Genomic DNA, 25,253 nt, shown 5'->3' with positions numbered 1-25,253 from the left:
TGGCGCTTCACTGGCCTGTTTCCCCACAGGATCACTTGGCTCTTGTGAGTGGCCCAGAGCAAAGCAAGGTCTTACCCCGACCCTTATTCTAGAGAGGCTGTGTTTAATTGCAGGGATTCATCCTACAGCACCTTCTAAGGCAGTGGTTGGCGCCAGCACATAACTCCATTATAGGTGCTAGGTGGGAGTTGTACCCAGTCTTTGTGGAGAATAGAACGAGCTTTCCAACACACCTAGCCTTGGGGCTGGAGGCAATTTGGACATCCAGTGAATGTATAGTATCCAATGGCTTAGCCCTTCCCTGCAGGTGAACTGGGGGAACCATGGCTGGGTACAAGACCGTTTGTCATTTTCACCTGCTCAGAGGGTGGGGTTCAACCACTACCCCCCCCCCCAGCAGAAAGGAACAGGACACAGGTGCTTCAGCTGCTGTTTATTGACACTCAGGTGGGCACTATAGCAACAGGCCTGGAGATGCCGCACAGTAGAATGGAGGTGGAGCGCAGGGTGTGACTGCAGTGACAGCTGAGAAGTGCGCAGCGAGCAGTGGGGGAGGCCAAAGCTGTTGGGGAAGCAAGTCCGGCCCTGGGCCAGAGGTTATTATCTACACAGGAACCTGGGCCCTGTGCCCTAAGCCCCTACTCTTGCTGTCTCCTGACTCCAGGCCTGGGAGTTCTCTGGACAACTTTCTACAGGAGCAAAGTACACAAGAGATGTTGCTGCCCCTTTGTGATAAAGCCAGAGGGTTTCCAATTCTGCATTCCTCTGTCACCCCTGGCTTGGGTAGGGACATATGATAGACAGACAGCTGGGCTCTATTCCATGTTTCAGCGACAGTAATTTTCCCGGGTGTCCCAGCCCACCAGCGCCACACTCTGGCCCAGAGTGAGCACTACAAGCGTTGCTGGCCTAATGGATGGGATGGGGGAGGGGATGGGACAGGGGCTAGAAGAGGGGCTCCAGAGGGCCATCAAGGCACAGGCACTACACGCATGGTGTTGGTGAAGCCAGAGCCAGGGCGCCACCCAGTCAGCACAATGACCACATCTCCCTTCTTGAAGAAGCCTCGGGCCTTGCCTGAAAAAGCAGAAAGGTTGGTGAGTAGAGGTTTACACTTGGGGTAACTGCCCCAAGGCCCCACTGAACAACCATTACTCTCTCTCACCAAAAGGTGGCGCTTACCTCCTAGCCCAGACACCAGCCAGGAAGGGGCATACCAGAGCAAATGCCCAGAGCTACCATCTACAAACACAATGCTGGTAGGAGACTACACTGCCGGACCAATCCTTCTTCCTACCACAAGATGGCGCTAGTCTCCTAGCCTAAACAAAGGCTGAGTACAGACTGCAGGGACCTTTGGAGATCAGTCAGTTTATACTTGGCCAGCCTTCCCCAAGGTCAGAGTCCTCTCATCTCCTGATATCCAACCATATACAGGAAAAGACAATAATCTGTGAGTTCCACCCACAGCAAAGTAACTCCAGTCATGCTTAAGAAAACCTCAGTAATGAGTAGAGGCAATTAATTTTGCCTTGGGCACCAAACAGAGGGTGAGGACAGCCAGGCTCAGCCCAGGACTGGAGAGAATGATAGTTTGAGGAACCCCAGCAAAGCCACTGCCCAACATCTTGCTTCCAGCTACATACCAACATTCATGGCCAAATTCACACGGAGGTCTACATCCTCAGCCCAGGCGTCCTGCACTGCATCCTTACACAGCACAGGGAAGATGCCACGGTACAAATGGGCCTGGCGAGCTGTCTGGGGATTGCGCGTCACAGCAATGATGGGCGCACGCGGGCGGTACCTGGCCACCTGGTGAGCACTCCTGGGATGGGGAACAGGTTGGATAGACCGTTCATTAAACAGTGTCACAAGACCCAGGAGACAGGAAGCACCTTCAATATAGCAATACAACCCTGAGCCACAGGCTTCTCCCACTGGAAGCTTACTCTGCTCCAAGGACCAGAAAGCCTCTCCACTCTGCCCTCCGCTGTCTGTGCTTGTTTCAGTATCGGCAGTTCCATAGCTAGAACCCCTTCCAAGAAGGGGGAGGCAATTGGTCCAATCTCACTAGCACCTACAGCTGCTAGCAACATATACAAACCAAGCAACACATGTCGAGCTCTGACTTCTGGCATCTGGAAAGAGCAGCAGCAAGGGTCAGACCCTGGGAGCCAATAAGACTGCAATACTAAGGCAATCCCAGCAGCTGAACTCTAGTGCCCCAAACACACTTGATAAAAAAAAGCAGGTATAGGAATGCTTCTCCCATCTAGATCCTTTGGGGATGGAGGGATCCCTCCTTAACCTTGTGACAAGTGTCTACTTCGAGCACGTGTTTCAGAAACACTGAATTAACTGAACCGGCTGGCTCTGAAGACATCCAAGAGGTACTGGGAGACAAAGCCCAGCAGAGAATACCCTTCTTCATGCTGGATCAACAGGCTTTAAAGGAAAGAGGTGGTTGCTGCAATCAGGAACTCTGGTGAAACCCCAGAAGTCTAGAGCCAAAGTGCAGGCAGTGCTGAGGCACAAAGATTAGCCCAGACCTTCTATCTTGGAGCTCCTGAGAACCCACCAACTGCTACTCATTCCAAAAGCACAGGCTTAGCCCAGGTTAGACTCAAACTTGTGACCTTACTTGCCCTGACTCATGAGCACTGAGGTTATAGACATGGGACATCATACCTGGATATTTTTACTTATGTGTTGTTTAGCATGTGTGGTACCCACACACAGAAGGCAGAGGTCGATAGTGGGTATCTTTCTCTAATACTCTCCCACATTATTCTTTTTCACTTTATGTGCAAGGGTATTTTGCCCAAGTGTGCACCTGTGTGTGTGTCACATGCATGTAATGCCTGTGGGGTTAGAGGAGGGCACTGGATTCCTCCAAGACTAGAGCTATGCAGTTGTGAGCTACCATGTAGGTGCTAAGCAGTCAGGGGCAAGTACACCCCCCCCAATTTCTTGATTGGCTCGCTGGGAAGCCCACAGTATCCTGTCTGCATGCATTTTTGCCACAGGTGCTGGATCCAACTTCAGATTCTCATGCTTTACCCACTGAGATGTTACAGCCAACCCCTCCAAGTGGAACTTTATAATGCTTATCGTTGTTATAGTGTGTGCCTGCCGGCATGTGTGACATCAGAAATCAGCGTGCTCCTCCTTCCATGGATTCGGGGGACCGAATACAGGCCAGGCTTACATAGCAATTTTACCAGCTGAGCCATCTCATCAGCCCTCCAAACTGAATTTGTAAAGACCCCATGGTAACTAAACTAAGCAAAACTTACTATTTGCTTCCAGTTCATTGTGAGGCAGGCTGTGAACGTACACTGGAGCCAAATGGTTTGGCATACCTGAGTGCTGTCTGGAGTCCTTTGGTGGCAGCCAAACTTGGCCCAAAGCCACTCTCAGCATCCCCAAGGAGGGATGTCAATTGAGCAGGACATCCCCAGGGAGCCACTGCCGCCTCCTACCTGCCAGACTTGGTGAGCACGATAATGGCCCCACTGCAGCACTTGAAAGAGGCCTCCACAGCACCCACGGCAGCAGCTTCTGTGGGGTCGCTGGTAATAGGCGCCAGACGGCGGAGTTCCTCGAATAACTGCAGGTGGTAGATGGCGGCCTCTGCCTCACGGGCAATCTGGGGGAGCAACATCCGTCCAGAGGGACGAAGGGGGGGGACACGGCTTTTGTCAGAGCTTTAGCACAAATGGAGAGGGAGAAGTCACAGACAACAGAGAAGATGTCCCCGGCACAAAAAGGCCAGGAGCAGAGTGCTCTGAAGTGAGCAAGATCAAAAATTCTACAGAAACCATCCTGCACCGGTGCCTGTGACTTCCAGTGTGCCCACAGAGAATCCTTTGGTCCTGTCCTATCATGACCTCCTGAGGTGGCTGGAGCAGAGCAGTTATCCTATACCAATACCTGCCATTAGGGCCCTACCTGCCAGACTCCGTCAGAACTATCAAAGCTGCCGCTAAACACTTATAAGAAGCCTCCACGCTGCCCATGGCCATGGCCTCCATGAGGTCTGTGGAGTGACTGGAGGCCCGCACAAGTTCTTCAAACAGCAGACGGTGGAACATGGCTGCCTCAGCCTCTCGAGCTATCTGTAAGGTTTAGGGTAGGAGGGTAAGGAAGAGGGATGAAGAAGGCGGAAATAGGAGACAACACATGGAAAGACGGGGGTTAATCAGAGGAAGCAGTGAAGCCTGTCCCGTGCAGATACAGAGGCAGGGTGGTCAAACAGTTCCTCCATTCCCTGTTGGGATCTTCCCCTTTGATTTATTTATTTTCTAAGCACTCCCATACCCCCATTTGAGCTTTTAAGGTAAGATCTTTCTCTGTGGCCCTCACTGACCTTGAATCATTCTTTGCCCCAGCCTTCCAAGTGCTGGGACCATGGGAATGCACCATCAGGTTTAAAGGGACAGAGTGATCTAGGCCCTAGGACCTTATCACAGAAAGATGCCAAGGTGGAGGCCACATCACTCCCACTGACCACACTGCCTCATGACACAGCTTACAGGAAGGAAAAGGCCCTAGAACCCTCTTCACATGGCTGTCTGCCTACAACAACCTACAGGTGCAGGAGCTTTTGCTCAGAGTTTACAGTGGAAACGTTGAGGCAGTTCTGCAAGCTGGGGTCAAGGGTCAAAAGAACAAGTGTACCAGTCCTAAACAGAGCCGTGGAAACTTTGGCTCACTCGAGAGTAGTACAATGAGCAGCCATGTGAAGAGACCAGTGCCTATGAAAGCATGCGGGGATATCTCAAGACACGGATTAAACTTAACAATTAAAACCATTGCAAGATGGCAAGTGAGTTACAATACAAACTACCTGCTCAGGTAAGACCAGGTATTAGGTAATATCAATTTCAGAGAATTGAAAAGCAATAACCACCAGCATCTTAGTATGGGAGGGATGAGAAGGACCAGCAAATCATTTCACGGATTTGATAGCAGAAGCAGATTCACAGGCGGAAAGTACTCTTTTGGTCAAGAACAGAATACACGCAGCGCAAAGGACAAACCACCATAGCTGGGGTGCCTAGCTCATGATTACAGGTCATGAACTGCAGTTAGACACAGGAGGAGACAGCAGACAGGTAAGGGGAGAGGCTGAGTGTTAATGGATGGCAGGAGAGGCTTGGACTCCATGAAGGGGCAGCCACTGTCTGACCCAGCAGCGCCATGCAATCCCAGCCTCGAGGTTCTAAGTTGTCTGTTCATAGGAAAGACCAAGGCATGGAAGACAGGACATAGACATAAGAACTAAGCCGGACTCTAGGAGACCTGTCCACATCCGCTGCTCCAACACGGTGCAGCAAACAGACAGCAAGCAGGCCCTATAGACAGCATACTGGGCTCAAGCCCACATCAATCACATGTGATTTACATTTACAAATTGAGGCCACAAAGATTACATCAACATGTTCAGAGGCCTAACATTTAATGATGGCAGTAAATGTTTATTGCTAAGACTATAATTAATCTCATCAAGCTCATCTTAGGGCAAGGTCTTGAGGTCACACAACCTGCCCACAGCTATACATACATCTCTGTGGTTGCGTGCTTCAAAATATGGTCAAAGTCAGCCATAACCTGTTCCTGACCACTCTGTGGCCAGTTCACACAACTAAGCAGGTAGCTAGAAAAGGGGTGTATGGTGTAAAACCAGGGAGGCAGTGACTGTGGAGGTGACGGAACACACGGTTTTCTGGAAGAAAAGCACTTTCCTGCCACGGGAGCTGTGTGAAGACACAATATTAATGTGAACAACAATCGCATGACACAAGCATGTGATGAGCCAGAGGCCCAAGTCACACACACTTCCAGGACAGGGCTGGCCTCTGTCAGCTTCAATACAGGCACACATAAGAAGCCACAGAAAAGGTCACACAGTCAAGAATACAATTCCCCCTGGAATCTGCACAAACTTAATAACTGGATAGATATGCAAGAAAGAAAGGCAAGATGGCTAAGCCAGAGGGTGCTGTTTTCTCTCTTCTCAGACGTCTTAAATTTGGGGGTTTGTGGGAAACTGGGTTCAAAAAAAGGATAGGGGTCCATTGCTGGCTGAAAATGGAACAAAAGCTCAAAAAAAATTAATTCACAATACTCTTTCACCAGGCAGAAGTAAGCAGCCCTGCAACTGGCTCCTGAGTCAACTCTTTGGAAGTTCCAGGGCAGAATATAGGGCTGAAAACCTGGGTCTCCACCTATGAGAAGCAGTCAGCAGGAGAAGCTTCAGCTCAAACTCTTAGCTAATCCTGCCTCATTCTCTGAATACTGGACTTGAGGCTTGACTCTCAGCATGGTATCTGATCAGAGCTGGAAGTCTGAAAGAACATACTCCCGGAGAAAAGTCTTCTTCATAGTGAGCCCAGAGCCTGCTGAATTCCGCACCTGCCCTCCACCCTAGCTCATCTGTAGCCCTGCTCTGGGTCTGGCTGGCACAGAAAGAGATGCAGTTCCAGGACACAGGCACCATGCAATTGCAGCTCAGAACAGCTCAGTGTGGGACAAGCCTGCAGTGGAGAAGCATCTGTTCATGGCACGAGCAGAGCATCAAACTGTAAGCCAAACCAAGACACCAGCTGCAAACAAACTCTTGGCTTTTTAAAAATAGAGCCCTTTGGACCATCAAGATCCAACGCATCCTGACTGCATCCTAGGACTTAAATCCTTTCTTTTGCCAGATGTGGCCTATGTAATGAAAGAGGCATCCTCCATAGCAGGAGAAAGTGGGGCAGGACAGAGGCAGTGAAAGCACAACAGGAAAATCAAGAAGCACTCCCCCACACACAATCTCACTCTTTGCTGTGACATGGGGGAAAGGAGAAACCGTGGGAGAGGATGCAGAAGCCTCTGCTCTAAGGACTTACCAGGTGCTGCATGCGAACGGCCTCTAGAGGGTAGTCCCCTTTGGCGGTCTCCCCTGACAGCATGATGCAGTCTGCTCCATCTAGGACAGCATTGGCCACATCACTGCCCTCAGCACGGGTGGGGCGGGGCTTCTTGATCATGCTCTCCAGCATCTAAGGAGGGGACAGACAAGAGCATCTGCTGAGACCAGGGTGAGACTCTGGGCCATATGCAGTGATAAGTAATTGCCAAGATGACTCCCTGGATAGTGTGCAGGTGCACGAAGCGCTCCGTACAGGCGCACACGTCTAGAGAACAGGGACTATGGGACAAGACCAAGAGGTCTCTCTCTTTTTGAGGCAGGGTTTCTCTGTGTAACAGCCTTGGCTGTCATGGGATTAAGGTGTGCACAAACCATCGCCCGGTGACCCGGATCTCTTAACCATAGTACGTGAACAAAGGGAGGAGCACATGCCTGTGTGGCGCAGATAACCGGCTTCCCAGCTCGGTTGCATCGTCCAATCATCATCTTCTGAGCCAGGAAGACCTTCTCTGCAGGAATCTCAATGCCCAAGTCGCCACGAGCCACCATGATCCCATCACTGGCCTCTAAAATCTCATCAAACCTGAGCAGAAATAAAGGTAATATAGAACAGGAAGCCCAAAACAAAGGATGGACAGATGTTTTCCCAAGATCCTCGAGGGTCACACCCGCAGGCACACAGAAGGGATGGGGCACCAAGATAGCTCAGAGAAGGTTGATGATGTTGCCTGCTGAGCTTCAACACCACTGAGGGAGGGATGAGGTCCATCGTCTGTATCTTAGATCCCATCTATCGTGCCTTCTCTAATCAGTACTTCCTTAAGAGAGAATGAGGCAGCCAGTGCTTCTACAAAGGCCCACAGATTCATTTAGCTCAGGATTCTGAGAGCATCCTTTGTGGTGCTCCATCCAAGTCCCCCTAGGGCTGAAGGAACACCAAGATCCACCATTGCGTATGGCTTATCAAGACAGAACAGGCCGGGCGGTGGTGGCGCACGGCTTTAATCCCAGCACTTGGGAGGCAGAGGCAGGCGAATCTCTGTGAGTTCGAGACCAGCCTGGTCTACCAGAGCTAGTTCCAAGACAGGCTCCAAAACCACAGAGAAGCCCTGTCTCGAAAAACCAAAAAAAAAAAAAAAAAAAAAAAGACAGAACAGATGTCAAACTAGTCAAACTATTTTGCCTCATTTCCACAAGCACCAACTTAACCAAAGCATCACGTGATGTCCTATGGGAAGCTGACTGGAACACTCTTCGTCAGCATCATTATGTCTGTTTGTTGAGAGAGGGTTTCTCTGGGTCTTTGGAGATCTATCCTGAAACTCACTCTGTAGACCAGGTTGGCCTCAAACTTACAGAGATCCGCCCGCCTCTACCTCCCAAGTGCTGGGATTAAAGGTGTGCACCATCACTGCCCACCGGATTATGTCTTTTAATCAAATATTATGAGGCTACAAGTGGATACCAGGACCTGAGCTTCCAAGTAGGCCCCAAAATAAAGGGCCCTATGATGCCCACCAGGCCACACCTTCCCCTCCAGAGGGCTGGGCCATGAAAGGGGTCCCAGGACTCACCTGCGGACGCCTTCGTGGTTCTCGATTTTGCTGATGATCTTGATGTTCTTGCCCTTCTCTCCCAGGACCTTCCTAACCTCATGCACATCAGCTGCCTTGCGGATGAAAGACGCAAACACCATGTCTACATCCTGCTCCACCCCAAACTTCAGGTCCTGGATGTCCTTTTCTGACACAGCAGGGAGGTCCACAGCGGCTCCAGGGAGGTTCACCCCCTTCTTGCTGCCCAAGGAACCACCATTCTCCACCTCTGTCACCAGGAAGTCAGCGCCTGCATAAGAGAGGTGGAGGACCAAAGTGATGAGGGTCCATCTTGTGGGAGACCAGCAGCAGGGTCCCCTGCCCCAGTCCCTGAATTCAGTGAAACACATGCCACATCACAGTGAGGACACTGGAGCCATGAGGAAGTGAGTCCATGTCCTCACCTATAAACAATACTCCCAGGTTGCTAAGGAATTTAAGTTGTCGATGTGCTAGCCCTAGTACTCAAGAGGCAGATGCAGATAAAACTCGAAGACTTAACATGGTCTACACCCAGTGAATTCCAAGCCAGCCAGGGCTAAAGTGAGGCCTGGCCTCAAAACAAAGACAAATGGTCAGGTGTGGTGAAAAAGGAGTTCAAGGCCAGCCTCAGTTAATCTCAGTTCAGGCTACAGAAAATCCTTTCTTAAAAACAAATGTAACCATGAATACCCAAAAACCACTTAAACAAATCACCAAGAAGTGATCTTAATCAGTATTCAAATGGACAAAGGAGTATCATACACATCATATTGGGACCCACCTCCCACTGTGCTAGGACTGAAGGATAAAGGCGTGTACCAACCACTTGGCCCTCGGTGGGGTTTTGAGTTTTTAAGACATTTTAGATGGGCCAGGGACGCAGACAAAGAATAAACTTCAGATCCTCTGGGGACGGAAGCCAGACCTTCATACATGCTAGGGAGTGCTTCTCCAAAGGAGTTCTATCTAATACATTCAATTTCACAGAGTTCTGGAGATGGGAACCATCCACGGACTGTGCCCAGACGTACCTTTCTCCTTCACCTGCAGTGAAATGAGCCCATCATCCACATAGATCTTGCTGCCCACTTCCACCACCTTGCAGATGTTCTTATAGTCCAGCCACAGGGTGTTCTCGTCACACTTCTCCATGTAGGCATTGTCCAGGGTGATCTTCAGGGTAGCTCCCTTCTTCAGCTCAACTTCTGCAGTGCCGCTCTGCAGAGTCAAGATAAAACATGTGGTGTGAACTGCAGGAGGCAGCACTCCTGACTGGGAGGCTCAAACACCAAGAATCCTTCTTCCTCTGAATAAATTCTTATGCTGCCTTTGTATATTTTGAGGAAATAGGACCAAAAAAAAAACAAAAAACAAAAAACAAAAACAAAAAAAAACACCTGTTCATCACAGGGAGACCTAAAAGGCTTGGGAAAAAAAAATCCAATAATACCCTCGATACATAATATTTCCTAGCTATGCAGATGAAAATGGCAAAGAATAAAATATTCTCATTTGGGGCTTGAGAGATGAAGAGCACTTATTTTTCACGCAGAAGATCTGGCACTTCACAGACACGCATGAACCCCAGTCCCAGGGGATACACGCATATATGTGATGCACAGTCACACAAAACACCAACATTCAAACCCCCATCATTTGTAGACCTAAGTTCTAAAATACCCACCCAGAGAGTCAGAAGTCAGAAAGCCACCAGAAAGGCAGGGCAGCTTGCACCCATGGCACGCCTGGCTTCCTAGGATACTCACGCCTTTGATGAGTCCAGTCCGGATCTCAGGCCCCTTTGTGTCCAGAGCCACAGCAACAGGCCGGTAAAGAATGGGATCTGAGGCGAAGCTTTCTGTGGCTGCACGCACGTTCTTGATAGTTTCCGCATGGTACTGGATAAAGAAGGGAGACTGATTGCCAGGTTGCCCTACATACCTGACACCAGTTCCTATTCTCTACCTTGGAGGCCAAGTTGACAGATCACAAGTATCTAAAATCGAATCTTCCCTACCCCCTAATCATAGCAGTGCACACTCTTCCTTCTATGACAGCGTCACCACCTCTCATGGCGACAGCTTTGAACACATCTACCACAGCATCATCTTAATACAAATCTTGGGAACATTCCAGAATACTGCCACCAAACCCATCATAAGCAAGAATGTGACCCTAACCTGTCTTTTTTTTTTTTTTTTTTTTTTTTTTTGGTTTTTCGAGACAGGGTTTCTCTGTGGCTTTGGAGCCTGTCCTGGAACTAGCTCTGTAGACCAGGCTGGTCTCAAACTCACAGAGATCCGCCTGCCTCTGCCTCCCGAGTGCTGGGATTAAAGGCGTGCACCACCATCGCCCGGCCCTAACCTGCTTTTAAAGCAGCTGTGTGTGTGTACCTTCAGTAACCCTAGGCTAAAGACTGAGGCAGGTAAAGAACCCAGACCTGTGTTTGATGTCTGCCCTGGCAGTCTGTGGCGGTCTGTTTCCATTATCGATCCCAACTTCAATTCAAACTCAAAGTTGTTGACTTAAGTGGCCAATGGCCCAAGCTGAACGCTCATTGCTCAGTCATACAGACACCTCTTTCACAATCACTTTCTCAGGTGTAGAGACGCGACGGGTGACCAGTGGCCCATCGCTGACACAACTGCCCTTTGATAGTTTGAAACACCGGACTGCCCAGAGGACTTTTCCTTCCTCTACCTGGGACTCAGCCAAGGCAGACCAAGAATTTGTGGATGATGCAGATCCATGTGACACCACTGATACCGGGCCATTTATTACATCACTTTATGGGCTTTGTCCTTTAACCAGCGGGCAGGAAAGACACCTGCAAGCCTGTTATCTCTAGGAGACAAGGCCAGAGACAGAACCAGTCCTCAACAGTGACTACTGACTGCCTTATAGTAGTTCATTTCCATTGAGGAATTTTTTTTTTTTTTTTTTTTTTTTTTGGTTTTTCGAGACAGGGTTTCTCTCTGGTTTTGGAGCCTGTCCTGGAACTAGCTCTTGTAGACCAGGCTGGTCTCGAACTCATGGAGATCCACCTGCCTCTGCCTCCCAAGTGCTGGGATTAAAGGCATGCGCCACCACGGTCCGGCTTCTCCATTGAAGAATTTTTTAAATATTTATTTATTTATTATGAGTACAATATTCTGTCTGTGTGTATGCCTGCAGGCCAGAAGAGGACACCAGACCTCATTACAGATGGTTGTGAGCCACCATGTGGTTGCTGGGAATTGAACTTAGGACCTTTGGAAGAGCAGGCAATGCTCTTAACCACTGAGCCATCTCTCCAGCCCTCCATTGAAGAATTATGGCTGTATAATATCTACTTTATAGGGCCTACAACCTTTCCCACTGGCACAAGATATTTCTGTAGGTATAAGTGAGGCTGAACCCAGATTTGTGCTTACCGAGTTACACACTTCAGCCCATAAGTGTCCTAAACAAACACACATCTCGGCCTCGTGCATAAAACTGCACTATAACCCCAATACCTAAAACACTGGGAGGTCTATCATTGGAGGTCTTCCACTGTCGTAGCTATGACTTTGCTGGCCTGTTACCAAATGGTGACAACTGGTGCCCATCGGTGTCCTCCTTCTCGGGGCTCTAAATTTAGGCCGTTTAAAAAAGTCAGCGTGGCAGTACAGCCCTGCCTGCGCAGCAGGGAAACACACATCTCGCCCATGTGAACAGCAAGAGGTGCAATTAAGAGGCTGCCAAAGGATCACATGCAGCTGGTAGATGTTCCTGTCAGAGGGAGGGAGTGCAATTTCAGTGTCTCAAGGAGTACTTAAACCACCAAGATTGCAGCAAAACATACCCTGGTTCTTCACAGAAGGAACAAATGCAGTAAAAGATCTGACACGCAGTCAGGCTGCTTAAATCACACGCCCTAACAGAACAACTTCAGATCAGCTTCCCAAAAGGGCTAACCTCACCTCAGTATAAAACCTAAAAATAAATTTAAGGGCAACAAATAAATAAAAAAATAAATAAAAGGTCAATCTATGAATAAGATTCAAAGTACAGATAATCTCCAAATGCCTGTTATAGTTTAAAAAAAGTCAAGCTGGAGTTGGCCTCACCCAGGTCTCAATGACCTCACTAGCCACTGCCATCTCAGCTGCGTGGTATTATTTTACTGGACTCAAGAAGCCACGAAACCTAAAGGTCATGTCCCCAAATTTATTTTTGCCCATCCTGCAAACCAGAGACCACACAGACTCTGCTTGCAAGTGGATCTAATTCTGCCTCTGGGTTAGACTTTCCCTTGAGTTTATTCCAGGTAGCTCCTGCCAAGAGCAGCGGAACATGGAAAGCATCGATCTCTCCCTCTTTTTGTTTTGCAACAGGACCCTGCTACATTTATGTTTCTGAGGCTGCCTCCAGACGACACGTATCCCAAGCTGGCCTTGAACTCATTTCTGCTTCAGGTTTTATGCTACCACACCTAACAAGGATGTGTTCCATACCCATAAATACTTAGGTGCCTACTGGACTATCCTAGGCACCATGCATGACATTTGGGAGCTGGCCTTCATCGGGCTGTTTATAGAATATGGGTTAGGGCATCTATGATGAAGAGTTCTCATGTTCTGGGAATAAGGGGTTCACTTCTTGGACTGCTCTTCTGCCTCTATTTTTAGTTCAAACAACTCCCAAAGGTCAGAGGGCAAAATAGAGCACTCTGAACAGAACATAAAGAAACCAGGGTGGACTGTCCCCCTCCATCAATGCCAGTAGGAAATCCACAGTGAAGCATGAAAAGTATTTGAAAGGTAGCTCTAAGATGTCTCCATCTGCCCAACCGAAAGGATGGATTGTTCGAAACCTGAAAGCACCGGACAAATGGGCTTTTCTAACAGCTTCCATCTGCTCCCTGTGTATGGCCCCCACCAGCATCAGTCAGAACATCTAAGGACCTGCTCCCTGTGTATGGCCCCCATCAGCATCAGTCAGAACATCTAAGGACCTGCTCCCTGTGTATGGCCCCCACCAGCATCAGTCAGAACATCTAAGGACCTGCTCCCTGTGTATGGCCCCCATCAGCATCAGTCAGAACATCTAAGGACCTGCTCCCTGTGTATGGCCCCCATCAGCATCAGTCAGAACATCTAAGGACCAGCCCCAGCTCATTCCTACCTCTCTCCTCCGAAGGGCACTAGACTCAGCCTCAAGTGGAGACCCCCTGGACCTGCCTAACCAGCTTGGGACTTGGGACTGAACTAGGTCAGAAGCAATCTTCTGTATGACCTTTTGTTCACCAGATCCATAGGAGCCATTGCAGAAACCCTCAGGCGTGGACGTCATGTGTGGAGCAAAGACACACGATAGCCTAGAGGGGTTTCCAGATAAACCCTTCCTGCCTTCTTTTGTGAAGGTTAAAGGCAGAGACAGCCCCGGTCCCTGACAAAGCAGGCCTTGTTTGTCTAGGCCAATGAAGGTGGTAGGAGGGAGGAATCAGGGATGGGCTAGGACCATGTCTCATTCCCAGAGAAACCCAGATTCACACCTGTTGGAAGCTATCTTTGTGAACGAACACCAAACCTCCTGTTTTCCATCAATATCCCAGCAACCCAGCCAAGGCCCACCTCATGAGTTCCATGAGAGAAATTGAGACGAGCCACATTCATTCCTGACTTGATCATCTCCTTCAGCATCTCCACAGACCGGGAAGCAGGACCTATTGACAAACATTGAAAGCCACGGTGAACAAGCCATGAACACTCAGGAAAATGTGCAAAAATCTGTTCAACATCCAAACTCTTCATCCTTTGATTGTTTAACCATTAACTCCAAAAACTAACAGAAAGTATTATTCTAGTCAACTTTAATTTAGATATGAGGAAAAATACTGTCATTTTCTACAATTTCTTCAGGGCCCCACATACTCAGGCAAGTGGAGGGAAGAGCCAGGCAGTTCTTTCCCTTCAAGACTAACTTCCCTTCCCTTCTAACTACTGATGTTGGTGACACAGACCACATGAAAAAGATCTGGCCAGGTGATACCTTTAATCCCAGCACTTGGGTGGATATCAGTAAGTGAGGCCAGCTTGGTCTGCAAAGTGAGTTCTAAGACAGCCAGGCTTATTTATTACAAAGAAACCCAGTCTTGAAAAAAACAAAACAAAAATGATCTAAGGTCTCTGAAATCCTCCTACAAAGACCCACTAAGGAAGACACCCTGAACTCCACCTATTGCAGAAAACTAGGTGTACTAATTCTCCATACCCGCTTCCCATGGCTTCTGTTCCCCCTAGAAATGTGTACAGGGCCCCACTTAGAACCTAGATTAGCTTTGTAATCGTTTCGCTTTTCAGGAGACAATGAGGCAGGAAGCTTCCATTTAGGGGAAGGCCACACTCACCAATGGTACAAATGATGCCAGTGTTGCGGGCCGTGATGGGTGCGGAGTCAATGTCCAGGCGGCACATATGTTCCAAGAAGGTGTCAGCCATGGCTGCATGCAGCTGCTGGGTTTGAATGAAGGCAGTACCTGCTTCGCTGTGTGGCTTCGGCATGGTTCCTGAGGTCCTGGGGCCCAGAGAGGTGAAGAGTGTGAACTAGACTGGCCGTGTCGAATGAGCCGCTTGGCAGAGGCGGCCGTCTCCCACTTACACATTAACCCAATACGGTTGCTCTGTGTACAAGTCACAGAGGCCTGGCACGTGCTGGTTATGTGGATGCTCCTCAAATTGGGAAAAGGGCTCATGTGACCGTGAGCAAACAGCAAAGACCTTGATGAATGAAAGTCACTTCCTATCCAATGCACATAGTCCCAGGGAAGCAGTGTGAGCAGGATTCAGACATGAGCTGCTGTCAGCTGTGACAGCTTCACACCAACACAACAAAGAACACTTTACATACATGAAGAAACTTCCCCAACGCTGTAAGAAGAAAAATCCTCCCAAATAAGTCCTTTTTAGCTCCAGAGCGCTAGGTTTTCACTGGTTTCATTGGCTAGGTTTATTCTTTAGCTTCTATTAGGCAAAAATCCCAGAATTCTTTAGCAAAAACAGCAACATTTGCAAGACACACAAAGCCAATTTTGCACACAAGAGAACTGGAATAGCTCCGAAGTCATTACAATTTGACTAAGGAGTCGCCTGTAACCTTGGAAACAGAATTGCACACAGTAGCCAGTCTCAGAGAGCACAGAATCCACTCCGCAGCCCAAGTTGACCTTGAACTGTCTTTGATCTTCCCAAGTGCTGAGTTAGACCTGGCTTTCCCAGCCCCAGTTCTGACCATCTGGACTTCCCCTCTATCTGTGGTAGGTAGCACATTCCCGGTAGTCTGAGCATTCGTTCCAGGCAATTAGGCACCCAGGTCACAATCCCAACAGCTGCAATGACCTTTGCTTTAACTTTATTACCGACTTACAACTAAGCGCTCACTGAGCTGGTTAGAAGACAGAACTCTGCAGAAGCTCCACGCTTGTATTGACAAATGTTGAGAGGCTTGAGCAATGTTGGGCGTCCTTCTCACCCAGAGTTCTCAGACCAAGGGGCTCTTTGAAAGTCCCAGAGCCTCAAGACTTCAGCCCAAGTTCTACAATAAGCCCCTCCTTATCCTTGCTCTCTGCCCTGCCTCCCACTCAAGGGCCCTCAATCTACTGACTATGTGCTTTTTGCACGCCTGAAGAATACGCACATAAAGCTCGTCCATGTTACCCTGTTGAGATCTGGCAACAGCCAGGGACCTCTGCAACCTACTAGTGATCCCCTGCAAACAGAGGCCTACATGTCTTCAACCACACAAATGGCAAACTTTTCAGGGGACAAGCTCTCATTCTTTGTCACCCAGGTTCTGGGATTACTGGGGGCAGCCCTACATTCACTGCAGAATTTAAAACTAAAGGAGGGATGAGACCTCCAGCTATTGCCAGTGGCCAACATGGTTCATTCCTAACTCCCCCAAACAGTCAACCTCTCCTCCGGGGTCTCCTTGGGCTAACCCCCAGCACCTTGCAGTGTTTGTTGAATTTGTTCTCAGTCCCATTAAGACCTCTCTGTCAAAATCAGTTCTGCCTCTTCCCTCTCCCCAAATCTGAGGATGCCCCAGCTCCTTTGTCTAATTCATGGTTGAAACAAACATGGCTGGGAACTCTCAGGGCTCCCAGCCATGCTTAGGAGGCTGCTGAGGGGACAGTATGGGTAGCACATCAAGCCAACAAGGCACGAAAGCTTTGCTGTGCCCACGATGGGACTATAACTATGAAGTCAGTGAGTGGAACCGACACTGAACCCACTTTCCCAAAAGCCACCAGGCAGCTCTTCTTTCCATGAGTCATGTGTCTCCTTCCAAGGCCACTGATGATCAGGTCATACCTTTGCTTCTCTTCTGGGCCTGGGCTTCCGGTGACATATTGCTGTTTTTTTGACTCAGGGTGGCAGCTCCTTGGCCCCACTTGGAAAGACCGCTCAGATCTGAGTACAGTTTGCCCTGGAGAGCTGTATGAGGATTGAGGATTAAGGCAAAAGCTGAGTGTAACTAAAGTTCTCTGTGGTAATCACCTTAATAACCAGAAGTTGCTTAGAGCTGCTACACTAACACACACCGAGAAACTAATGAAAAAAACCTGGAGGTGCCGGGCTGAGGTGGCGCATGCCTTTAATCCCAGCACTTGGGAGGCAGAGGCAGGCGGATCTCTGTGAGTTTGAGACCAGCCTGGTCTACAAGAGCTAGTTCCAGGACAGGCTCCAAAACCACAGAGAAACCCTGTCTCAAAAAAACAAAACAAAACAAAAAACAAAAACAAAAAAAACCTGGAGGTAAAAGTGACCCCCTTACTGGCTCCCCAGTGGTACTTTATCCCAACACCCAAAAATTGATATTTAGTTTTTTTTGGGGGGGGTGTGAGCACTATGCAAAGACCAGAGGACAACTGGACAACTTAAGAGACGCTGCTTTCTCCTCCCACCAAGGAGTTCTGGGGATAGAACGAGGGTCATCAGAAACCATTTCCTTCACCACTGAGCTATCTCAGGGACCCTCACTGCTTTGTTTTCTTCTCTCTCTCTCTCTCTGGCAGAGGCTCACACTATCCCAAGCTGGTTTCAAAGATCCTCCTACCTCAACTTCCCGAATGTTAAGGGCACACACAGGCATGTCTGACTCCCCCTGAACTGTCTTTTTTTTTTTTTTTTTTTTGGTTTTTCGAGACAGGGTTTCTCTGTGGCTTTGGTTCCTGTCCTGGAACTAGCTCTGTAGACCAGGCTGGTCTCGAACTCACAGAGATCCGCCTGCCTCTGCCTCCCGAGTGCTGGGATTAAAGGCGTGCGCCACCACCGCCCGGCCTGAACTGTCTTTAAACCTATAATTTACTATCATTCCTCTTGGCTGACCTGGAACTTGGTATGTAGTGCCTTTCCCCCAAGGTTGAGATTAGAGGAATATACCACCTCTAGTTTATATAGAAGCCTGGTGCCTTTCACCTTATGATGAAAGAAAAAAAAAAGACTCAAGAGGATAAATGTCAAAATCACCAGTTCATAGCTGATAAAAAAAAACCACCTTGTTACCTGGGTGGCAGAATTTATCACAACACTCCCTCCCTCCTGTTGAGACAGTTGTCTCACTATGTACTCTTGGAGATGTTATATACTATGCACCAGTCGGGTTTTCAACTTAGAAAATCTGCCTTTCTAATGCTGGGATTAAAGGCATGTGTTACAGTGCCCAGCATTATATTCTTCATCAACAAAAACTGATGTGAAACGCTTTAAGAAAAAAATAAATAGGGGACTGGAGAGATGGCTCAGCGGTTAAGAGCACTGACTGCTCTTCCAAAGGACCAGGGTTCGATTCCCAGCACCCACATGGCAGCTCACAACTGTCTGTGACTCCAGTTCCACAGGATCCAACACCCTCACAGACATATGAAAGCGAAAGCACCAATGTGCATAAAATAAATAATTAAAAAATAAATAAAAATAAATCTTTAAAAAGGGAAAAATTAAGTGAACAGCTTTTGAAAATGATGTATTTATTCCCATGCTCATGGGAATTACATGTAAAGCATAGAGTCACATATCAGCCCTTCAGGATCACTCTGATAAAATGGAAGCACGTGTGCTCTCTGCCTTCAGTCACAAGAGCGCCTCGCAGGGCAGCTTCACCGACCTAAGAAGGGCAACTTCATCCATTGACTTCAAAGTCAGAGTGTCTAATAAAACCCATGGAAAAATTTCATGACCAAAACCTGTACATTCCACTTCAGTGTCCAGCAATTTTTCCTGCTTTGACTGCTCTCGGGCTTTGACAGCACAACCTTTGTACTGACATGGATGTTCTGATAGACAAAGGCTGCTTCCTGCAGGGTCCGGAAATGCAATTTAGCAGGTAAAATTTCAAACTATTTGGCCTCAGATACACAACCTAATGCATTTTCCCCACCTAGAACTAACCTCAAGTCTGCAGACTGGACTATCTTGCTACCAGATACAAAGTGGCCAATGGAATCAATGAATTGATACAATTAAATAGACTTCTAAGAAAACTTCAATTGTTTCAAGTCCTCTACCAATCTAGACCCTAGCTCACTGAGCTATTTCTCTTCCTAGGCTCTGACCTGGAATACTCTGGCCCCCCACCAGGGCTCTTCTGCCTATCCCATGGTCCCCACAACTCAAACCGCGTGATCGATATATTTATAGAATACCCTTTCTGAGGTCTTTTCCAGGCCAGGAAAGCAGCCCCAGCCTTGGTTCCATGGGCAGGATGGGCCTCCATGAAGGGCTTGCCCTATTGCCTACTGACTGGTACAGTAGTTCCTGCCAGGACATGCGGCCCCCTCCCATGCCAGCATCCTCCTCTTTAGGAGGCACCCACATGCACAGCCAACCTCCAGCCAGCAGCAGAAGCCTGGCATGTCCAATGACAGCGGCAAACAGCGTGCTCAGTGGCAGGAGCCTTACTCTTGAGGCTGAGCCCCTGCAGCAGGATCTTCCTCAGAGCCATTGCCCCTCTGTGAGAAAGGAAACTCCAGCTCAGGCTTCAGTGTGGCCTACAGGCCAAGGCATGTACAGGCCCAGCTCAGATCACCTTGCTTCTGCCCCTCCCATCTGTTTCCCTCGTGTCAGGCACAAAGGTCATAAAAACAAATAAGAAAATAAATGCCCAATGTCACCCTGATTCTTAGAGTTGGCACTCTTTTTTTTTCTTTTCTTTCTTTTTTTTTTTTTTTTTTTTGGTTTTTCGAGACAGGGTTTCTCTGTGGCTTTGGAGCCTGTCCTGGAACTAGCTCTTGTAGACCAGGCTGGTCTCGAACTCACAGAGATTCACCTGCCTCCCATGTGCTGGGATTAAAGGCGTGCACCACCACCGCCCAGCAGAGCTGGCACTCTCATCAGGCTAAAGTTTCATGCCTCACTCCACCAATTAAATCTTCCAAATCATCGCTGCCATTAAAGTACCCTGGGGTGTGGAGAGAGGGTTTCTCTGTGTAGCCCCACAGAGCAGGCTGGCCTAGAACTCAGAGACTTGCCTGCCTCTGCCACCCAATTAAATGCATGCACCACCACTGCCTGGCTTATTTATTAAGACACGGTCTTACTATATATAGTCCTGGCTACCCTAAAACTTAAGAGGGCCATTGGTCTGTCCCCTGCTTCCTGAATGCTGGGATTAAAGGCATTTGCTACCATGCCCAGGGGAGGTCTACCCTTGAACCTCAGCAAATTCTTTATCAGAAAGGCCTGGCATTAATCAACCAGCCTATTCTGAACTCAAGCCCACCTGTTGGAGTTAAATTCCTGTGCCCCTCCCCTGAACTATAATAGTCCTACTTTAAACTCTTTTGTGGAATTATGGGACCCTCACCCAGGAAGACCATGCTACTTCAGGACAGAAAGCCAGATCAAAGGAACCCTTCGTTCTCAATATCAAGGATCTCCTGCCCTCCACCACAGCTTTGCAGAGCAGAGAACTAGTTTGAGCCAAAAGGAGGAGATTTGGGAGTTTCTGTTCTGCTGGCACATGGTGCCTCCTTAGCAGGTTTAAGCGGCCAGGGTTTCTGGGAATGATGCCCACGCTCTGGACCCTGGCTTAGGAGCCCAGGGAACTAGGTGTAAGCAGAATGCACAATGGCCTCCACAACTGGAGGCACAGGCTCAGCATTTAAAGGAGTGCCCTGAAGCACAGTGGGGGAGGGGGATTAAAGCGGGAAGGCAGCACCAGCTGTCCAAGAGCACTGACCTACTTACCATGAGTGCCTGCCTACAGTGACCTTTATAGGACTGCAACTACTGCCTCTCTTCCCAAGGGGGTGTGGAACCCCAAACCCCACATTTCTACCACCCAGAACTCAGCATCAACACTGACTTGTATTTTTAGACTTTCCAAAAATAAAAGTATTTTGACTTTATTCAATCCATAATTTCATTCTTCCATCCCGACTTCTCGAACCCTTCTACAGAGCTTGGGCTGTCCTCAAACTCAAGATCCACCTGCCTCTGCCTCCTGAGTGGGGAGATTAAGAGCATGCACCACCACATCCAGCCCTTCCCTACTTCTTTTTATTTATTTATTTATTATGCATACAATATTCTGTGTGTATGTCTGCAGGTCAGAAGAGGACACCAGACCTCATTACAGATAGTTGTGAGCCACCATGTGGTTGCCGGGAATTGAACTCAGGACCTTTGGAATAGCAGGCAATGCTCTTAACCACTGAGCCATCTCTCCAGCCCCCCTTCCCTACTTCTTAATCTGAAGTTTGGACTCCTCCAAAATGGGCATGGCAAGAGGCTTAAAGTCAAAATGTTTGGAAAGGATGTCGCTTCCTTTAGAGACTTAGCTGGCCTTGGGAAAGAGGCTCAAGATCCCCAGACCTCAGTGGAGAAGTTGGGGCGTCTCAGAGGCCACCAGAGGTACTGTAGTTCAGACCTCCCTCCTACGTGCAAACAGGCACAAACTGCAGCAGGGGCGTGGCCTCACTGAACAGCTTGGTGGCTCTAAGACCACCCCCAGTCCCTAGCTGAGGTGTTACTTTTGGCCTCAAGAGTCAGCAGAAGTTTGCAAGCTCTCAGCCACGTGGGCTCACCTCTCCTATCTGATTACTCCATATCCAGTCGGTGTATCCAAGTATCATGTCAGGAAGAATGGTCCTCATACAGTCGGTCATTTATTCCGGCCTGCACCGGAGTGAAGTTTACAGGAATGACTCAGCCCTTAAGTACTCTTACCAGAACAGTAAAAATCTCATAGGCGCCAACTCATTCTTGTAATTTACCAGTTAACTCGGCTGTGGGTATTTGGGATGATTCAGAAACTGAAAGGCAAGTGACTCATTTTCCTCTACCTCAATCTCCACCTTAGTTCTTGGCCAACTCTTGATTTCCTGCAGAAAAGCTAAAGCAAAAGACACTAAAAACCCAAGTAATATGAATTTAATGCAAGAGATTTTTTTCCCTACCTCTGTACATGGCTGTTTCCTCATTTCTTCTACTCAATATTAAGAAATCAACAGCTTTGAGAAATAAGGTGTCTTTTCCTGTGACCAACGCCTTCATGTCACACACACAGATGGCATATCCAACTCCAATGTGATTTGAGTAGTAGCCAGCTATAAAATGTGCCAAGTCACTCACTGGGGAATAAGGCTCTTTTCTTTTTATATATATATATATTTATTTATTATGTATACAATATTCTTTCTGTCTGCAGGCCAGAAGAGGGCACCAGACCCCATTACAGATGGCTGTGAGCCACCATGTGGTTGCTGGGAATTGAACTCAGGACCTTTGGAAGAGCAGGCAATGCTCTTAACCTCTGAGCCATCTCCCCAGCCCCAAGGCTCTTTTCTTTTGAGACAGATTTTCACTATTTAGCACAGGCTGGCCTGAACATGTAGCCATCTGCCAGTGAGTCTCCAGAGTACTGGGATGTTCACAGAAACTGCCCTTATACTGGTTGTTCCCTGAGAGGCTGCTGTGCCTACCAGTCAAGAAGGATGGTATACAGACCCTGCATTTTGCTGCCACCCACGCACTTGAGATTGGGTTTCACAGCCTGGCTGGTCTAAAACTCAACGAGACCCTGTCCTGGCCCTGCTCTTCAGTGCTGGAATTAAAAAATTGTGTGCAGCACCACTCAGCCTGGGCGAGGCCTGTTAATTTAGGGAAATGCACGCCAGTTCTGCATTTGACTCACTAAATAGGGGGCCTCACTACATCTAGAAGAACCAGGTTTCCCACTCACCCAAGGAAGAAAATCTTCTCAAATGCCTCTAAGTTGAAAGGCTGAGTCATCTTGCCCAGGCCCGGTGATGGTTTACACTAACTTCACTTTCCCACAGAACAGGCTCACTCCTTACCTACAGCATCCTCAGGCCACCAGAAGGCAAATTGTTGCCTAACAATGGTACCTTGAATCCTAACCCAAGGTCCTCCCCCTCTGCACCCTAGAAAGTGCCACACCCTGAGTATTGTGGCAACAGAACTTACTGCAACAGCCTCCAAACCTTACTTCCTACAAGTAAGCAGGATGAACGGTCTTACATTGAACCGTCAGGAACAAGAATCAGAAGACATCGATCTGGGTATCTGCCTCTTTGTTTCTACTCTTACAGAGGAAGACAAAGGACGCCGCATTTCTCCCTTTAGATGGCAAGCTCCTTTCTCAGGAGAGTTACAATGTAACTGTAGTTACATTGTAAACATCTACCGGATTCCAAAGAGAATTCGTTTCCAGGGGATACTGGGTATTCAGAGCCTTCCTGCCTCCCCAAGCTTAGCCTCAAAACGTATAGGAACAGCAGGGAGACCTTCAATCTCACTGTATCTCATTCATTGAGAAAAAGGGACGTATGCATGCTCTTCTGGGCATTTCACCCGAGATTACTCCCTGCATTGGATATGCCCCCTGCTTACACGGGGACCAGTAACTTCAGTAGCCTGGAGCAATCGCCTTTACTCGTGACACAGGACCAGAGGCTGAACCACCTCAAAAAATAAATAAATCACCCCGGGATTCCAAAAATCTGTTTATATCCCCCCCGCTGCCCACACGCAGAACTGTCCCTTCACTGTGAGGCTCTTAATCCTATCAATCTCCTTGGATTTAGAAGAGGTGATCGAGAGACATCTTTCCATGACTGGATTTTTATGTAACTTTCAGATTTGGTGCTTTCCTTTTTCAAAACCCAACGTGCGGACCACCCTGTGCAGCTCCATCTTCCTCACAGCATTGACTTGACAAATTTTGCTTCCCTATTTAGACTGAGCTCTGTGGGCTCCAGCTCCACCAGGAAACCTCTCTCGGTTGATCGCCCACCCCCCCCACACACCCTTTCCCCAGCACGTGGGCGCAGCGCGACCGGCTGGTCCAGGCGCCCTGCCGTACGTGCAGCCGCGCCACCGCAGGATGGAGCGCGAGAGGACTTGCAGGCGCCCCGCAGGGTTGGGAAGCCCGGAGCACCAGTGCCTCGCGGGCAACCAGAGGAATCTGTGGTCGCACAAAATAGGAAGGAATAGCGGCCAACCGGGAAGACTGACGTTACATAACCCGTGGATACATCTCCCGGGACGGCCACTGACTGCATCCTACCTACACGTACCGGACCACGAGGGCTAGCGGGGACTCGGCGGACGTGACCAGAATGCGGGGGGCGGGGGAAGTTGCGCGGAGGGGGAGGGACGAGGATCCGGATGCTGAAGGGATGCAGTGCCGCGGACGTGACCGGAATGGAGGGGGAGGGGCGACCCGGAGTAGCGAAGACAGGGGCGGGAAGAGCACACTGACCTGAATGGAGGATAAATGCGGGGCACAAGGGGGGAGCGGCAGTTATTTCAAGGAGAGATTATAAGGAGGTCACCGAAGGAGGGAGGGGAAGAGCACAGAGCTAAAATGAATGGCGAAAGAACTACTAGTGAATGCAGGAGGATGAGCATCGGAGTGGGAAAGAACAGGGTGGAGAGGATGGCAGCAGTAAGATAAGAGGGTGGAACCAGATTGAGAAGGAAGAGGGGCCAGAACTAGCGTGTGGGAAAGGGGCTGTAAGGCCTCTCTTTCTTTGGAAGTTCAGGACCTGTGCTCGAGTGTAGCTTCTCCCCCAACCCGGACAGGGATGCACGATGCCAGGCGTCTGGGTCCCGCGTGCGCAAGCAGGCCTGCGTTACCCAGTAGCGGGCGTCGGCCCTGGGCACATATGGCGTAGGTTCTCCCCTCTCACCTCGGGCGTACTCCGGATCCTGCAACGATTCCCAAGTCGGACGACTGAAGGGTCGAGACGAGTCTCTGGTGTGCGGGACTGCGCCTCTTGGGCCTCAAGGTTATCACAGCTGCGGGCCGCAGCAATCCCTCCGCAGCCCCGCCCCTCGCCCAATCCCCGCGGCGGCCAGCGGCGCCCCGCCTCTCGCGTTTCGCTAGGCACCTTTGGAGAGAAGCGCGGTGGAGGCGGGACAGGCAGGTTGCCCTTTAGAGGAGGACTACCTCCCTTGGCGGAAGGACACAGTCATCCAAAATTGCGCATTGGTTATTCTGATAGCCAATGGGGAAGTGGGGAGGGCGCAGGGCCCGCCCTTGGAGACCGGGACACCACCACCTACAGTTCCCCAGGCGCCTGGGCCACCTGTTGCCTTAGGACTTGGGAGTCTTCTATAGGGCTCCCTTTTTGGCCCTCTGCCCAGGTCGCCCCATCTGCCCTGGATTACCAGGGCGGTGCCCAGATTTACACGTCCCCTAACATTCTTCCAACCCCGCCCAAGGTCTCTCCACTCTTCCGATGGCCGCCCCACAGCACCCTC

At 49.2% G+C, this 25,253-nt stretch overlaps 1 protein-coding gene across 2 annotated transcripts; it reads right to left on the bottom strand.

Annotated features, from left to right (window-relative positions):
* Nucleotides 1-418: 418 nt before the first annotated feature.
* Nucleotides 419-24,896, bottom strand: Pkm (pyruvate kinase M1/2). Of its 2 annotated transcripts, none has more exons than XM_057766677.1 (11): nt 24,680-24,896; nt 14,873-15,039; nt 14,097-14,188; nt 10,266-10,397; nt 9,531-9,717; nt 8,497-8,767; nt 7,355-7,505; nt 6,900-7,052; nt 3,486-3,652; nt 1,647-1,828; nt 419-1,077 (listed from the first exon to the last, which is right to left on the bottom strand). In XM_057766677.1, exons 2-11 carry the CDS (start codon nt 15,024-15,026, stop codon nt 971-973), a joined length of 1,596 nt encoding a protein of 531 aa, XP_057622660.1. In that variant the 5' UTR covers nt 15,027-15,039; nt 24,680-24,896; the 3' UTR covers nt 419-970. The 2 variants fall into 2 exon arrangements, with proteins under 2 accessions (XP_057622660.1, XP_057622659.1); XM_057766676.1 differs by lacking the exon at nt 3,486-3,652 and adding an exon at nt 3,955-4,121 and having other exon boundaries at nt 24,680-24,836.
* Nucleotides 24,897-25,253: the final 357 nt, after the last annotated feature.

Source organism: Chionomys nivalis, chromosome 4 (genome assembly GCF_950005125.1).
Source record: "Chionomys nivalis chromosome 4, mChiNiv1.1, whole genome shotgun sequence".
NCBI lineage: Eukaryota > Metazoa > Chordata > Mammalia > Rodentia > Cricetidae > Chionomys > Chionomys nivalis.
The sequence above is the reverse complement of the archived record's forward strand: the minus strand, read 5'-3'. Positions and strand labels throughout refer to the sequence as shown.

What these genes read in the sequence shown, in the direction of transcription:
- Pkm (XM_057766677.1), bottom strand. Translation starts at nt 15,026, where the DNA reads ATGCCGAAGCCACACAGCGAAGCAGGTACTGCCTTCATTCAAACCCAG. An exon ending in GGACTGGACTCATCAAAGGC is followed by an intron (nt 9,718 to 10,265) that starts GTGAGTATCCTA and finishes TTGACTCTGCAG; the next exon opens with AGCGGCACTGCAGAAGTTGA. An exon ending in CCGTTCGCATGCAGCACCTG is followed by an intron (nt 3,653 to 6,899) that starts GTAAGTCCTTAG and finishes TTGCTCCCCCAG; the next exon opens with ATTGCCCGTGAGGCAGAGGC.